Source organism: Anas acuta, chromosome 5 (genome assembly GCF_963932015.1).
Source record: "Anas acuta chromosome 5, bAnaAcu1.1, whole genome shotgun sequence".
In the NCBI taxonomy this organism is placed as follows: Eukaryota; Metazoa; Chordata; class Aves; order Anseriformes; family Anatidae; genus Anas; species Anas acuta.
In genome coordinates, this window is record NC_088983.1 from 55,918,370 (window position 1) to 55,934,430 (window position 16,061).

The 16,061-nt window shown below is 37.1% G+C and overlaps 1 protein-coding gene across 6 annotated transcripts in view; it reads left to right on the top strand.

Annotated features, from left to right (window-relative positions):
- The window catches only part of ANO3 (anoctamin 3), a 237,433-nt gene that overhangs the window by 30,829 nt on the left and 190,543 nt on the right, over positions 1-16,061 (top strand). For 3 of the 6 annotated variants that reach the window (XM_068684984.1, XM_068684988.1, XM_068684985.1), the window contains exon 2: positions 64-1,162. The exons of 1 other annotated variant lie outside the window; for it this stretch is intronic. In XM_068684984.1, the coding sequence (XP_068541085.1) occupies positions 1,009-1,162 (154 nt within the window). In that variant the 5' untranslated portion in view covers positions 64-1,008. Of the gene's footprint in view, positions 1-63; positions 1,163-10,895; positions 10,918-16,061 lie in introns of those variants that run through there. 2 more of the 6 variants (XM_068684987.1, XM_068684992.1) reach the window with 2 other exon arrangements.

The window sequence follows — 16,061 nt, forward strand, 5'->3', positions numbered from 1 at the left end:
ATACCTGATGCATCATCCGTAGGTGCCTTTTCTCTAGTCAGGCTTGATTATTTTTTTCCCTAGCACAAACTCGCGTGTGGCGCACTTGGAGGAATTACGACTCCTGCTGTAGCAGCTCTGCCGTCCTGCAGGGAAACTTGGAGCCGTGCAGTTTCCCCTGCCACCAGCGGGTGCCTCCCTCGGCACTGCTTAGTGGTGTCTCCAGCTGCCGGGGCAGAGGCTGGAACGAGGGGAGAGGAGCGGATCGGGTCTCGGGAGTTCTGCCGGGGTTTATTGGTATCGCAGCTTGGGCAGAAGTGCAGAGAAAGCTTCCAGGACTGAGCCGGTTTGCTTAACGTTACTACCAGTGGTTTTCCTAAGAAGGAACTTGGTATAATCAAGCCTTAAAAACATGGAGCAGAGAAACCAAGAGCTGTTCGTTGCTTGTTTTCAAGGACTGATGGAGCGTGTGGTGTGCCTACGTTTTGCTGCATGCATCCTGGACACAGACCTGAGCGCTCACCCAGGAAACCGAGCTGTGGAAGAAGCAGCTTCCTCGTGCAGCTGCCAGGCTGGCGTGCGGGATGCACTTGTGTTCATTGGTACTGCTTAGCCCCTCCCAGCCGGACCAGTGGGTAACAAAATGGGAATTAGACTCTTAAAGTTAGTCCAGAACTTAGTGGAGATACAGATGTCTCCACTTAGCCTTTCTATTTTTGTACCAGCTCTGCTGGAATGTTATAATATTGTTGTCACTCCGAGAAGAGAACTTGTTAAAGAAGTATTTTTCTACCTTAAAGAAGAGCTGCAATATTTAGCAAATGCCGCAGAGCTGGAAGAACAGCTTCATGGAAATGGAGTTTCTCAGTCATTAAGGAAGTTAAAAGCGTTTTGCACTATTACAGCTTGGGGTAATATTTTTATGATAGGAAGTTATTTTTTCCCCAGAAGGCAAATAAGCTGAAGTTAAGGTGTTTTGTTCTTTTATTGACTTTGGTTTTTATTGAGTTACACTGAGACTGTTTCACAATGTCAGAAGTATTAATTGAACTGGATAAATTTTCTTCAGATGAAATTGAGAGCAGAGAGGATTCCAAGTCAGACTTTAAGGAAGGCAAATTGAGTGATTTATGTGCCGATTATCATGGTTTTCAACTTCACTGCTCGCGTTCTGCACCAGCTGGTAAGCCTGCCTTTATATAAACTGTTTCCTCAGCTCTGTGTTCATTGACTCCTGTAACATGTGAGTGAACTATAAGACCAGATGAGCTACGCGGCAGTCTTTGCTGTCACATGTATGCAATCTGAAGTTGTTTTTACTTAAGATAAAGGGTGGAACACATATGCAAGCAAACACTTTTCAGCATCATCTGAGCGCTCCAGCATACAAGGTACTGCTAGAAGAGCCCAAGAGGCTGTTACCTTGTGTTACCGGGATGGCAATCCGTATGTGGGTGCTAACATGGTTCTAATCTAAATGGAAATCAGAGCAGCCCAAGGAGCTGTGCTGGCTGGCATTATGCTTGGTGCAGTGTGTACCTGAGGTGTGCCCTCTGGTGCTTGTGCTGTGCCTCCTCTTTTGCTTTCCTCTGGCTTTATCACATCAGGGCTTGTGAAGTGGAAAATGTGCATGCTATAAGGCTCTTCCATGACCATTGTTACTCATCTATAGCTTTTATTTTGGGGCAGGTGTTAAAATAGCTATATATAGCTACTCTAGCTGATAGAGCTAGAACAACCCCCCCCCCAAAAAAATGTCAATTAACTAAGTGTCTTGAAACTTGAGTTTCTCTAAAAATTCAATTACAAAAACGTACAGAATGTGGCTGTCTTTTTCTAACAGAACCACAGTTGATCAATGTAATCTCATGTAAGTCTTTAATGCCTACTAAAGCATTGAATGGAAATACATTTAGGGAATCCTGTGTAAGAATGACTAGTATCTTGTGGACTACATGTATTTGGACTTGCACTGCTCCTGAGGAATAATCAGTTTTTTATTTCCATGCTTTTATGATCACTGGAACAAAATGTAAGCAAGAGAAATAGGCAATATCTGAATATATGACACTTGTCCTATAACAGGATAACCTGCAAGATCTGGAAGACTGCAACTTCTGTTCAGCTCAAGTAGGTGAATATGGATATAACTTTGACATTTTCAACTCTGAAGAACTTCTGGAACAGCTGGTCCTTAAATTCAGTTCTTGCACTTGAAAATGGACAAATGCCATGCTATCTGTTCTCTTGCAAGACAAAATATATTGTGCTTTCCTTACTAGAAACTGTTATATTTTTTTTTCTTACAACTTGACTATATTTCTTATGTTGCTTTTTTCATAGTAGAAATGCTTGTGCAATCTGGGGATTTTATGGAAACAGGTCTTTGCAAGTTCAGGAATTGCATTTGTCTGTTCCCTGGGATCCTGCAATGTAACTTAAAAATTACCTCTCCTACCCCAAACTGTCATTAAGGTACTTGTGCCTGCAGTAGGTGATGCGCTTTGCTATATTACCAGAAAGTCCAAGTAATCTGTTCTAGCCTATCTTGTCAATCAATTAAAAAATGACTATTCAGCTTAAATAGTGTGTTTTTAGTGGGATGGTAACACATTTACAGGAGAGAGGGGAAAAAAAATAAAACCACCTTGTGGGAGTCTTATGCTCAAAATAAGATACTTTCTGGAAGAATTACTTATTGGAATTATTTGTTGCAAATGGTATACTTGGGCTGGCGTGATATGATCATCTTGCATAAATGCATTTCCTATGTGTTAGGGGTTTTTTTGTTTTTGTATCATGAGAAGAATGAGGTATGCTGATGCTTCATATTTCTGATTTGGATGAATGGTTGTGGTCCATGGAATGGAGTGCTAATGCAGTTTCTCTTTCTTTGGAGCTTTTCCTTGATATACTTTGCCAGTGTTTGAAGCAAGCAAGTCATCCGTAGTTCAGTCTTGCATTGGGTTGGCAGAAATCTGAATGAAAGTGGCCAACTTCCATTCGGATTCCACATGTCATTTCCTAAAAGGAACTTCTCTATCACCTATAGTTATTAAAAAAAAAAAAAGCTTTTGCTTGTATTAAAATGAATCTGATTTCTTCAAGAACCATCTGTTTCTTAGCAGTGCTGTCTCACAGGCAAAATGAAACCTTTAAGCAATGGAAGCAAGAAACATTTTTGTCAGGCAGTGACAATAATATCAGAAATCTTCCAAGATGTCAACATGCATCATACCTCAGGGTGTTGCACCTGGTTTTTCTGGTGTTGGCTCCTGTGTGCCACAGTATTCTACTCTCTAAAGATTCCAAATCTTTCACTTAGTCTTGATGGTTTTTAAGAAATGAAGTATTTTTGAAAAGGATTTAAAGAACTGTTCTAAAATCATACCAAGCACCAACAAATGATAGCATAAAGTATAAAACATTAGAACTCAGTGTAAACCTAGAAGAAGCATTAGAATATTTTTCTTCTGCTCACATGCATTGAGTTGTTCTTGAAAAGTAATTTATCACACTTGTGCCGTGACTTATGTACAAAACAGAATTCAATATAGAAATACGGTCACTTCAGAGAAAGCCTTCTCCTGTAGCGTGCCAGTTGTTTAATTATAAACATGGCACTCAGCAGTGCTAATGCAGAAAAATGAATTGTCTGATGAAGTAGTATCCTGAAATATTGTAATGTTATATAAACAGGAAATGAAATTGTCATTAGAAGACCTGATGTTTATTCAGAGTTACTGGACACAAACTTCTTAACTTTGTTTTTTGTTCCTTGTTTAACCAAACCCTTATCAATGGGATATAAATGTTCAATTGTTTTCCAATGCAACTCTTAAATAAAAAAAAAATATAAGCTGATTTTCTGTATACCACTGTCTTCATCGCTGATACAGGTACCAATTTCGAGGCATATTTATTTGGGATCTGCGAGTATGTCAATAATGTCAATATATTCTCAAGTAATACCCTAGAATGTGAGGGACAGTGTTGTCAACCTCCGTGTGTTCTGATTTTTCCACATGGACCATCTTGATGGTTTGATGACTAATAGTGTAATATCAAGACTGTTTCAAAAGACAGAATTTTGAACTGACCTTCTTTAACAAAATGCTTAGTGACTAAGTGAAAGGCCAATGTCAACTGATTGCCATGGCACTAAGGTCAGCTGAATTCTGAGTGAAAGCTTGAATGAAGCAGGCATCCTGCAAACACATGATAATGTTGAAGCTGATGGTTTTTAAAGAGACCAAGCAATCCTTAAGAAAATAAAGTGATTTTTTTAATGTAAATACCTTATTAAAAAAAAAAAAACCTTCAAAGAACTTTATTATTAATACATGAGATAACGTGAAGGCCTGTGTTGCAGATAGAGCAATTTGTCTTGACCAATGGGCACCTGAAGGTTATTTAAGCAAAAGAAATACAGAACTAGATCTTTGTGATCTAGACCTTTTGTATTTGCAGTTCAGAGTTCTCACAAGAAGCAAAGCCAGCCTCTATTCCAACTGTAAATATTTGTTCAGGCTTAAACCTTATCACTGATAGGTGCTATTCTGTTTCATTTCACTACTGTGGAAGTGACTGGAAACATGCAACCTACAATAACGGCCTTATCTACTGATTTTTGTTTTACGACTGCAAGACAAAAAACATTCTCAAGCATTTCTTGACTTACATTCTAATATGTGCCAGAATGTGTTTTTTGTATAGCTTTCTCATGAATAAATACTTTTATTAAATATCAGCACATAAGCATAAGTGGGGTCAGAGTACAGCCCTCAGACCCTCGTGAAATGAGAAATGTTCTAAATGACACGGCTTGGACTTTTTGACTTCCGTCAGAACTATTGACTTAAGAAGGAATGAAACATCCAGGTTGGGAACAAACTTCATTTTCTGTGATCCTCCTACTGATGAGTGTTTAGGGGAACGCACCTCACATTACGATAAAAATGCAGTTTTATATAAGTTACTTCCATGGTTGGCCTGTTTGTGTTGGCAATCCCCTAGATACTTAATGCAGACATCAAAGGATCAAAACCAGGTATCCAAATCGTAGTGACTGACACGAGTTACTCTTGAATATTGAAGGATATATTCCTGCAAAATGCATTGAATGGTTCTTGTGGCAACAGCATAATAGGATGCTCAAGGAAAGGAAAATGTGAGTTAGTGGGTAGAAAAGATAGAAATCAGTAAATGCTTTCAGTAGTTACCAGTTGGGCAGCCAGGACCATCGATGTTATAGGTGTGCATACATTATAACAACTGTGTGTACTTCAGCAAAGCTAGAAGACTGAATAGCCTTTGGGAGTTAATAAAGCAGTGCTAAATGAGCAAACTTTCCTGCAGCTACCAACACCTCTTTTCATTTCTGAAATGGTTATAGGTGGGACAAGCAGACTGAACTGAGTGCTCTTTATCATCCCTGTACATAACAGCCCTCTAAGTAACCTGTCTAGACAGCTTGCTATACCACTGCATCAGAAGAGCTCAAAGTGGACAAACTGTAGTCTCACCTCATAAGAATGAAGTCATATTATTTATGATATCAGCTGAAAGTAGAAGGCATAGTGGTAGATCCCTGTCTTTTAAATGGAGCATTTCCTTTTACAAATTGAAATATTTAGTAGTTCAACAATGTGAAAAATCCAAAACCTACATGTTATATATGAGTTTCTTCTGATTGCAAAGCCCTATATGAACATTCTTCTGATTGCAAAGCCCGATGTGAACATAAATCCTGCTTAACTATGCTTGAAAAAATGTTTCCATCTCCACTGGATCATCAGAAGAATCCTCCTAAACTAGCATTTCCTATTTCTACAGTTGACCAAGTTTTAGTTTCTGAATCAAATTTTCTCCTTCCTTTTATTTAAATTCTGATTAGTGCTTTGTTTGCAGTGCAATGTCCAGAGAACTGGATAAGTAAGGTGTAGTTTCCTGCAGATGTAAAAATACACAGGAAAAACAAGTGAAAATACACCAAACATGGGAAACCATGTTTAATAATTGCAGTGCAATTGAAGGTCTGTATATTAAAATAAATTCTGGATGAAGCTGCAGCCTGTTGTGGAATCAGAGTTTGAAACACTTCCACTAACCCAATTTTTTGAAACTATGCAAACATTTGTAAAATCAACAATTGTAACAAATGATTACACAAAGCTTAGGTGCTATTTTATACTTTCTCAGATTTCTTCTTACACAGTAAGAGGTCAAGGAGTGTGATTTTTTTTTTTCCTTGATATCACGAAACGAATGAGATCTTGTTCTGAAGATCAGTGTTCCGAAACCAACTTTCTGTTTGTGTCACAGCAAACCACTGCTTTGCTGAAAGGCATTAAGCAACATAATGATGTCAGAAATAGAACAGAAATGATATTAGTCTCTTACCCTCAATGCAGCAGTATGTATTTCATTACTTATGGACAACAGATTGCTACATACCTTATTCGCCTTTATGTTGAATTCAAACTTTATCTTGGAAACGAATGTTATGTCCATGTCATTGCTCAGTAATAAGTTCTCACTTTGAAAACAAAGCAGGTATCTTGTGTAGGGATGTATCTTTTGTAGGGATTGTAGGAGAAGGGAAACTAGGGTAAAAAGCACCTCTGTTCATGTATTTATGGAGGCTGGAACATTGCATAGAATGCTCTAAGGCTTTAGTACTGACAACAGTCAGTCTTACTATTCAGCCTTAAGATGTACTAGAGGTACACATGGAAGATAGTTCATTTTGGCACTGCCTGCTGTACCAAGAAGTTGATTAATAATGTATAAAATAAGCCTGTGGCTAATGAATAATTCAGAGATTGTATATGAGCTGAGTATACTGAGGTATTCACCTCTGCCCCCAGGGGTCATGACATGATCCTCACATAGCTATGATAAATGGAAACTAAGCTGAATATAGAAACTTAATTTTTCCCCGAGGCATCATTTCTCTTCTGTGCTCTTCCTTCCTATAATGAGCTATTTACTTTTGGTTCAAGGGTGGGGTAGGTTAACTAACTCTAAGTAAAGATACTTTAATGATTTATAATCGCAGGTTTTATTTCCCAAATTCCCTCAGTAGCAATAGACGAAATATGTCTACATAAAGAACGTTACCCTCACAGGTATTTCAGGAACTTTTGAATTTTTTGAAAGGTGAAGTCAACATTTAAAAAACATCAGTATAGGCTCAATAACCAAGGTCAAAAAAATGAGAGTAAGAATCGAGCCTGAGCAATCTTGTTGTAGCACACTACTGTAGTCAGCTTTTCTAGGCTTCAGATAATGAAACACCTGTGTCTTGTTAGCAGAAGTGAGGCTATGTGGGTTTTCTTTCTTGTATTCTTTACACAATGAGTTTATATTGACAAATGGGTGTCCAGTATACTATAAGGACACAAGAAGACAGCACAGATGGTGGAGGTCATTGTCATATTTAAGGTCTCTTTAAAAATTTTAGGGTAAGGATATATCTTTGTATGGTACTATAATAGAATGATGTTTTGTGACTTCCAAAAAAAAAAAAAGACTGAAGTTCGTGAGTACTATAAACAGAGTAAACATATTAGTAACTTTGGTAGGTTATTAACGTTTCAAATATGTTTGGTAAATTCTAACCTAGATTAGAGATTAGTAGCAAGTTTTTCACTCTGAGGGTGGTGAGGCACCAGAACAGGTTGCCCATGGAGGCTGCAGATGTCCCATCCCTGAAGGCATTCAAGGGCCAGGTTGGATGTGGCTTTGGGCAGCCTGCTATAGTGTTTGACAACCTTGCCCAGAGCAGGGGGCTTGAAACTAGATGATCTTTAAGGTCCTTTTCAACCCAGGCTATTCTATGATTGAGTAATGCTCTTCAGGCAAGGTAGAATACATTTGTATTTGATATTTGAAGCCTTACTGTAAAGCTTGACAGCTCTGTCTAGACAGCATGCAATGAGGAAACAAATGATGTCAGTACATAATCTATCAGCTATTGCTTAGAATCCGTTTCTGTTTCTTTTATCTTAATAGAGGGGAAAAAAAACAAACAAACAAACTTGGGGTTCTGTTACACCACCATGAATATACAGACACTCTACCAGTTTCATGTTCCTCTAGACCTTAATATTTCTTTATATACTATGTCCTCAGTTAATCTGATTCTTTTTAAAATAAACTTCCTGAAAAAACATGTTTAGTAATATTTAGAAGGGACATCATGGGACAGAGAGAGAGAGTTATCTGTGCAGGCAGATGAATGTTATAAATAGAAAGAGCTTTGAGTGGTGCTGGAAGAGACAAGTGTGTTTTTCCAAGAGCACATGGTGAGAAAGAATTTGGCTGCCTATTAGTCTCAATCCTAAAATGTTCTGTTTAGCTGGTAAAATAATAAATTGAGATGGTATTTTTAGGAATTAAGCATTTGTCCATGCGAAGGTATTAAGTATTTAGGTCTCCATCATATCTATGCTTTGACTTCAAGGAGATGTGCTGAGGCATGTTACTTAGATACAAATACAGGCATCTTGAGCCAGTGCAATTATGCCAGATCTCTTGAACTGTGTATAGTTTGTGAGGATGATCAATATCAAGTGTCTGTTTTAACTCTTTGACTGAATGCTGAAGGTGACTATTTCTAAAATACATACATCCTGTTCAATATTAAAATTAAAGAGCTTGTACTTCTTTACAACAACAAAAACAACAGCATCCTAAATTAGATTATGCATCGTAAGTCTTTTAAGTAATAGCCTTCCTTATTTCTCTATTCTTTTACTTCTATCTTGCTCTGTAATGCCGTGTGTTCTATGGAAACTGATATTGTAGTTGGCTATTAACATTTCTGTCAGAATGTTATTAAAATGAAAAGTAGTTAAACAGTGCTTAGTTAACTTGCTTCCAAGGAACATTATGATGTCCATTGAAACGTACTAAATTGGTCTTGCCAGAGCACTGAAGTGCAATCTACTTCCTATAGTACCTTTTTCTTGCATGATTAGAAATGAAGAAATTTCTCATAGTTTTTAGAAAGTAAATTCTCATCTTTATCAGTGTGTTTTTGTTTGTTGGTTGGTTTTCTGGTAGTTGCTTTAATTATCTTTTTCCTTAATTATTATTTTTCTACCTCCTTTTCTGTCTAGAATAAGGAATAACTGCTCAAGCCAATCTTTCAGTCATCATGGTTACGAAGGTTGCTGGCAGATACCATACAGGGCTTAGCATTGGGACTGTGAATAAGAGGTTAAAACAAATTTCTTCTTTCCTTACCTAGGCATTGATAGATGACTAAAGAGTGGAATTCCCTGAAGTCATTAAAATAACTTAGAGCCTATTCTGCAAGCTTTTTCTCATTTCATCTTGGTATATCTTTGCCTTCTAAGTTCCAGACATTTTGATGTTGACATTCCAAAGCTGCTCCCACCTCTTTCCATTCAAAAGTTTTCATTTCTGCAAGACTATAAAATATTAAAGGAAAATGCTCTTGTGGGGGATATTTGTTTACTCCATCTCTCCTTCACTCCAACATCATGCTGCTGAACCTGAACAAGGAGTCAGATGAATTATTTAAGTGAACCACCATCAAAGTCCTGTGCTGCTGTGTCACAGATTTATGCTCAAGATTCCTGTTGTCAGATACTATTTTGCTAAGGGGTGAGATATACGAGGTATGTGTGGCTTTTCTCTAAGGTTCCCTGCTAAGAGAAGCTCTATTTGCACAGCTTAAGAGAGACAAAAATTAATGAATAGAGGCCCTCAGCCTGGAGGCCCTGCCAGGCCGAAATGACTTTTTGTTCAATGGCATTTTGACACTGGATTGTCACTTTTATTTTTGGAGAGACAATTCCTGATGTAAGTCAATCAAGAATGTAATTATATTCATCTGTGTTTTTTTTAAATTACTGTCTTCAAAAAAAATGCACAGACTCTGGAAGTTGTGTTTGAAAAAACAAAGAGCTATTGAAAGAGAGAACCTAGTTTTGCTATAACGTTTGTGTTGGCTGGTCATTGTGGCCCTGTGGAATGCCTGCTATGAGGCTCTGATGGTTGCTGCTTATTTCTATTGACAAAACTTAATATTATTTCAGAAATAAACAGTAGTAAAAATAGCAAGTATATTCTGGGTAGCACAGATATTTTCTTTCTTCCTGTCAAAAAGAAAGACAAAAGTTTGAGTTACTCAGGATTAAGGAACTGAGTGTGTGTAAAATTAATGCCCTTCTGGTTTGTTTATCAAAACCCAGCAAGACCATAAATCTTCAGAAGTCAAGGATCCTAAAAATTAAGTTGAATGAAGTTTATTCTGAATGTTGACTTTTTTTTTTTTTTCTTGAGAGGAACTTGGCTTTGTCCTCTGAATTTAACTAAATGATGTAACATGTTTTTATATCATTTTCCTTGTTTCTGGAGGAGCGGTTCTGTCATTAGTAGACACTTTTCACACAGGATGTATTTCTGGCTTGTTCATTAACGTCAAGAAGGAAATAGAGGGGCACTGAAAAGCATACAGATAGGTGTCCCATTGATAGACGTTCTGTCAGCCTCAGATCCACGTAGGCTTAAATACATTGTATTTCTTCCCACATTCTCTTATTTCTGTTTGTGTTATCAGTTACAGTGGACCTAAACTTGCTAAGTGCTACTTTTATTTTTAGGAAACCTTTCCACACGTTTTCTTTCTGATTTTCTTTGTTTTGCCAGGAAAGCAAAGTAAAGATGACTTGGGATCTCTGGCGGGAATTGTTATGCTTTTCTGTCCTTGATAGGATTTAAAGGAATTCCCTTACTTACGTCAAAAGTCCACCTCACTTGGTATCCTGTTTCTGGCATGGAACAGTATCTCCCCTTAAAAAGGAAAGGAGAACAGGAACGCATCCTGTTGGCCATGTTTCCAGAACCTCCTCAAGGATATCCTACCGCATGATCAGAACGAAGAGCGATGAAATCCTGCAGGAGGTATGGCACCCAGCTTGAGAATATTAGTCGTCAGCCTCACACGTGCACAGTTTTTGTCACTTGAGACTGAAGTTTCCAAATCACTGATTTTAGCTAGTTCAGAACTGGGATAAAGTGTGCTTAAATGGGCTGGGGGCAGGGGAAGACCTGCTAAAAAAAAAAAAAAAAAAAAAAGAAAGAAAAAGATCTTCTTATGATGTACGCTGAAAAGCCTCCAAACTGATTTTGACTCTCTTTTATGAAAATCATGTTTCTCATTTTCAGCTGGTCTGTTTCTCTCTCTCTTTGTTCAGGGTCAGAGAATGTTCTCTGACTGTCTGATCAATTCTCTGTTCCGTCTTCTGATTAATTGAATATACAGCACATGAAACAGTCTTCCTCTCTTACTAAATTCCTAAGGTTTTTTCTTGACCTTTGCATAACTAATCATCTGTCCATCAAATTTTATTTGGTTTCATCTCACTTATGACTTTTCATTTCACATGGCATGTCTGGATTTATTTTTAACATTTGTTTTCTTGCTCATTCCTTTACACCTCTCACATGACAACTTACCCAAGTATATCATAGGCTTTAAACATCGGTATTCAGTCTATTTCTTGAAACCAGTTGTCTAACTGTACCTTATTTTTTTAACCACTCTTTTAATACTTTAACATACATTGAATTAATGTTACTTTCCCTTTCTCTTCTGGTGCCAATAGCACAATTTTACTGATATTATTTCTGAGTAAAAAAGAGTAAATTTATTCTCTCTTTTTTTAGGTCTACAAAGCTGTACATTTATTTTTTTTTGGGGGGGGGGAAGGGAAAAGAGGGAATAAGGAAAAGATTTTGAAATTGATATTTTTAGACTTTTTTGGGTGCAGCTGACAAAACTATACGAGATCTTCTGTGATGTATGCCATCTATATAACTTTAAATGTCTTCAGTGATAAGGAAACTGCTGTTAGGCAGTTTCTGGAAAATTGAGGTGTGAAGAGATTGAGGAGCCTCAAATCAAAAAAATAAAATAAACATTAAAGTTCTTTCTGATTTTACACAGAATTAGGACCCCTTAGCATTTTTGGGAAACAGGTCCTGATTCATTTGCCTAAGCCCATAAAGCAGCTGGGAGATCTAAGTTCTAGAGAGCTGCTTGTGGGTTTTAATATACATACATCTACATAGATGTATTTTCAGCTGTTCCCAAATTATATTACGAATTTGGTGTGCTATATAATGCTTACTGGATGATCTTCAAGAATAAAATGTCCCCATAACAACATTTTCTGCCTCTAGGCAGCAAAAATAGTTTGAAGGTATCCATGACCCCTTCTCACAATGTCAAATATAATGTGGAATCAGGGTATACTCTGATAAGTACAAAGAGAAGATCACTATTGGAGTTAGGCATTTTTATTTTAGTTAGGCACGATAAAGAAGAACAAGGCTTCCTGCTAATGCAAGGCTGAATTCACTATTGGTTCACAGAGTTACACCTGTTTGCTTCAGATGAGGGATCTACCTCAAACTCACCATGCAGACATAAAAAAAAAAAAAAAAAAAAAAAAAAAACTTTTAATCCTGTAGGATATTACCACAGGGAAGTTGAACTGTGAGCAGAAAATCATCTGAACAATCAAGTGAAACACTTCTGTGAAGTGACTTAGGGAAGTAAAGAAAGAAAATTGAAGTTTAATCTTCATAAGGAAATAGTTCTGATGTAAGAAAGTAGTAATTTACTGATACTCCTATACTTGAAGCACCGATCTTTCTGTTTTGAGTAGTAATCATAATCATACAGCAACTTTAGCTATTTGTGAAGGAGGAGATGAAGTGAGTTTCAAAGAGATTTTTACCTTTTTTTTTAATTTTAGAAATGCAAATTGATTTCTCTGGAGGGAGGAATGCTTACAGACAGCTTTGCAAAAATGATTTGGTAACTAACAGCCTAGAGTGAAAAAAATGGTATAGCCTTTCCTCCTGAAAAGATAAGGGAGTGAACCAAGGAATCTCTTAGATGTGCCAAGCTTGTGACAATGTGATTTTTGAAGAATTTTATGTGGTGAATTGAGATGTTGTTAAAACCTGGAACAACTCACAGTGCATATATACATACGTTGACTTCTTGGAGAACAGATTGGGAAGGCGACCACTTGGCACTGTCAGCGCTCCTTTGTTCTTTGCAGCACACGCAATGTGAGCATGAAACCAAGGTGTGGGTGCAATTGAGGCTTCGGATTGGTAACAGCAAATCATATGTAGCAGTGTGTGAACGTTTCCTTTCGCCTTTTGAAAAGATACTTTAAAATAAGGCATTAAAAAAAAAAAAAAAAAAAAAAAAAACAGATGAATGTTAGAAACGTGAAGCTACTACACGTTCCAAGTTGGCATGTGAGCTTTGTTCAAACTGTCCTCCAAAAATAGTTCTGATGATAATGCCACAAGTTTAATGATGCAATGAAACTCCTCTCTGCCACTGCACAGAGCAGGGCAAACGCCCTGCTCATTTATCTATTTTTCTTAAGTAGTAGGAAAAAGCCCTAAATATGTTCTTTACACCTGAAAGAACACACTATCTCCCTAGTTATTTAGCAGGCTTCTGCAGGCTTGTCCTGCAGCACCAGCTTACAGTAGTAAACAATTGCGATTTTCTTTTATGATGGCTACTTGCTGTCAGACTACCTGAGTACAACCCAGACCTGAAGATTCCATTGACTGCAGAAGCAATATTAAAAAATTGAAAGGGGACATAAAGAAACACAATCCTGACAGTGTTTAAAAACTTGTATTAGGTTCATGACAATTATTTCGAGGCTACAAATTTTGGTAGAACTTGTCATCCAGTAGTGCATTTTCAATACAAAGCCAACTATAAGCCGGCCAACAACTTTACTCTAACAAGCATCCCATCCAAATCAACTCCAGAAGTATTCATTCCTCACTCTGAAGACTATCAGATGTAAACAAAAGCTACTGCACAGCACTTTCTTAAATGCATTTTGGAAAAGCTATTTATATCAAATCAAGGTTTTGAGTGTTTAAAGTCAAGATGATGATTTTGTTCCCTAGATGGAGTTTCGCTCTCATCTCTTTATTTTCCTCTTACCGTTACAGTATGAATTATGTTTTGACTTATTTTATAACCTTACAAAAATAGGAGGAGGACCAAAGAGCAATGCAAACAACTCTTTTTGTTATCAATAGCGACTTATTTGCATCTCATGGGAGAAGACTGAGCTCCTGAAACTGCTGCTATGAGAGCATATTCTGGTAGTACATTGCTTACACTGTGCTTTAGTATCGAGCACTGTCTAAAGCTGTTTGTGCTTCTCTTCTGCAGTGTCATGTATCTAAAATTTTCTATGAAACGGATACTGAACAGCCTGACTGTACCAAGTTCTTTGTTTTCACCCTCTGTGCTGGCACACACCAGCACTGACTCTGAGGCTGCTTGTTTGAGAAAGCCTGCTTTCTTAAGTGTTGGCAGCATAACACGAGGATATGATGCAAGTTAAAATTGCGATTGGTTTGAATGTCAGTTAATGCTTAAATGTCTCCAGCAGCTTATAGCTTCATTGCATCAATATACTAGAACTATACATCATGAAATTCACATACCTTCATTTGTTATTCCTTCCTGAAAATTTAAATCTTAAAAAAAAAAAAAAAAAGTCAAATTTTACAAGGAGTTGCAAAATAAATTATCACAACAGTGTCTTTAAATAAGAGTTTAAATCAGCAAGAAGTTCAGATAATTAGTTTTAACTTGGCCATGCTCTTGCAACTTACATGTAGGCTAAAATCTGATATCAGCATTTTGAGGTGTGGTTAAAATTAAGTACCAGACAATGCAGTAGAGAGTTATAAGCTTAGTCATCCATAGTTTGACAGCTTTTTGTGAAAGTTTTGTTCTGTGAAAACTAATAGTGAGCATCATGTTCTTCAATGGCAGAATATGGATGTTTCCTGACTAAAGCTTTTCTTTTTTTAAGTATATTAAAAAAAAAAAAAGTAAGAAAAAGTTTATAGATTTGGGAGGAAGATAACTTGTTAAAAATGGCCATTAACAAGGGCAACTTCCACCAGCAATGCATGTTAATTGAGTCTTTGTCATTCTTGACACTTTTTTCATTATTATAAATGCCTTTGCAATTTTAGCCTAGACATGGAACAAAGATTTGTGAAATACCTTTGAAGACAATGGCATATTTTAGTGATTTTAACAGCCTTTTGAAGATTGAACCTACAACTTAAGTTTTTATTTAATTAAGAAACCTTGATATAAATCATTTCTTTGTACTCACTGCATTTTGGAACTTATCTCAAACTATCGGAAACAGTAACACTTCCACAGTAAGAGGGGGTTTCTGCATCTTTGTTAATGAGGAATGTTTCCCAGTATTGGGATTCTGAAGAGATGGGAGGTATGCTATACTGCTGCAATAGTTAGAAAATCTCTGAAAGAACAGAGAAAGTCAGCTGTGCAGCAAAACAAAGGGCATTCTGCTCCACATCATTCACTCTGATGGCATTTGTTGCAGAAACTGGATGTGGTAAAGAACGTAACTAGTGAATAAGAAGTGACAAGATATTTCTTCATCTTTACTGCTTCTGACTAATGTATGTATTTAGCTTGGGCATAAGTTAATATTTGTAAGGGAAATCCTCAGACTTGGCTGTTGATGTCAGAATATCAACAAATTAAGCAGTATTAAAAGGTAATTTTTGAATCATTGACGTGTGATGTACTTTTCACATGACATGCAGCGTAGTTATTGACACAATGTACATGGAGAACTATGACATTAGAAGGCCTTGTTATAACAAACTTTGCATTTGAAGAACACTGCAGAATGATGTGCAATATGTATAAGCTGCCAACATGGTAAGGGGCTAGCTTAGCTGAAAAACATTTGAAAGGTGAATGACTTGTGCAACTGTACTCTGAAATGACTAGGGCTCAGTATGATGCAAACTTCCCTTGACAGAATGCACTGAAACAAGGCTGCTTTGCTGGTATTGTTATTTCTATAATCTCATAAGTCTAAGAAATCATTAGTAGATGTGATGCTGTAAATGGCAATTGTGCTAACTGCCTTACATGTAGGTATTTCTACAGAGCTCACGAAATGGGAAGTGCCAAAATAATGATCATACTA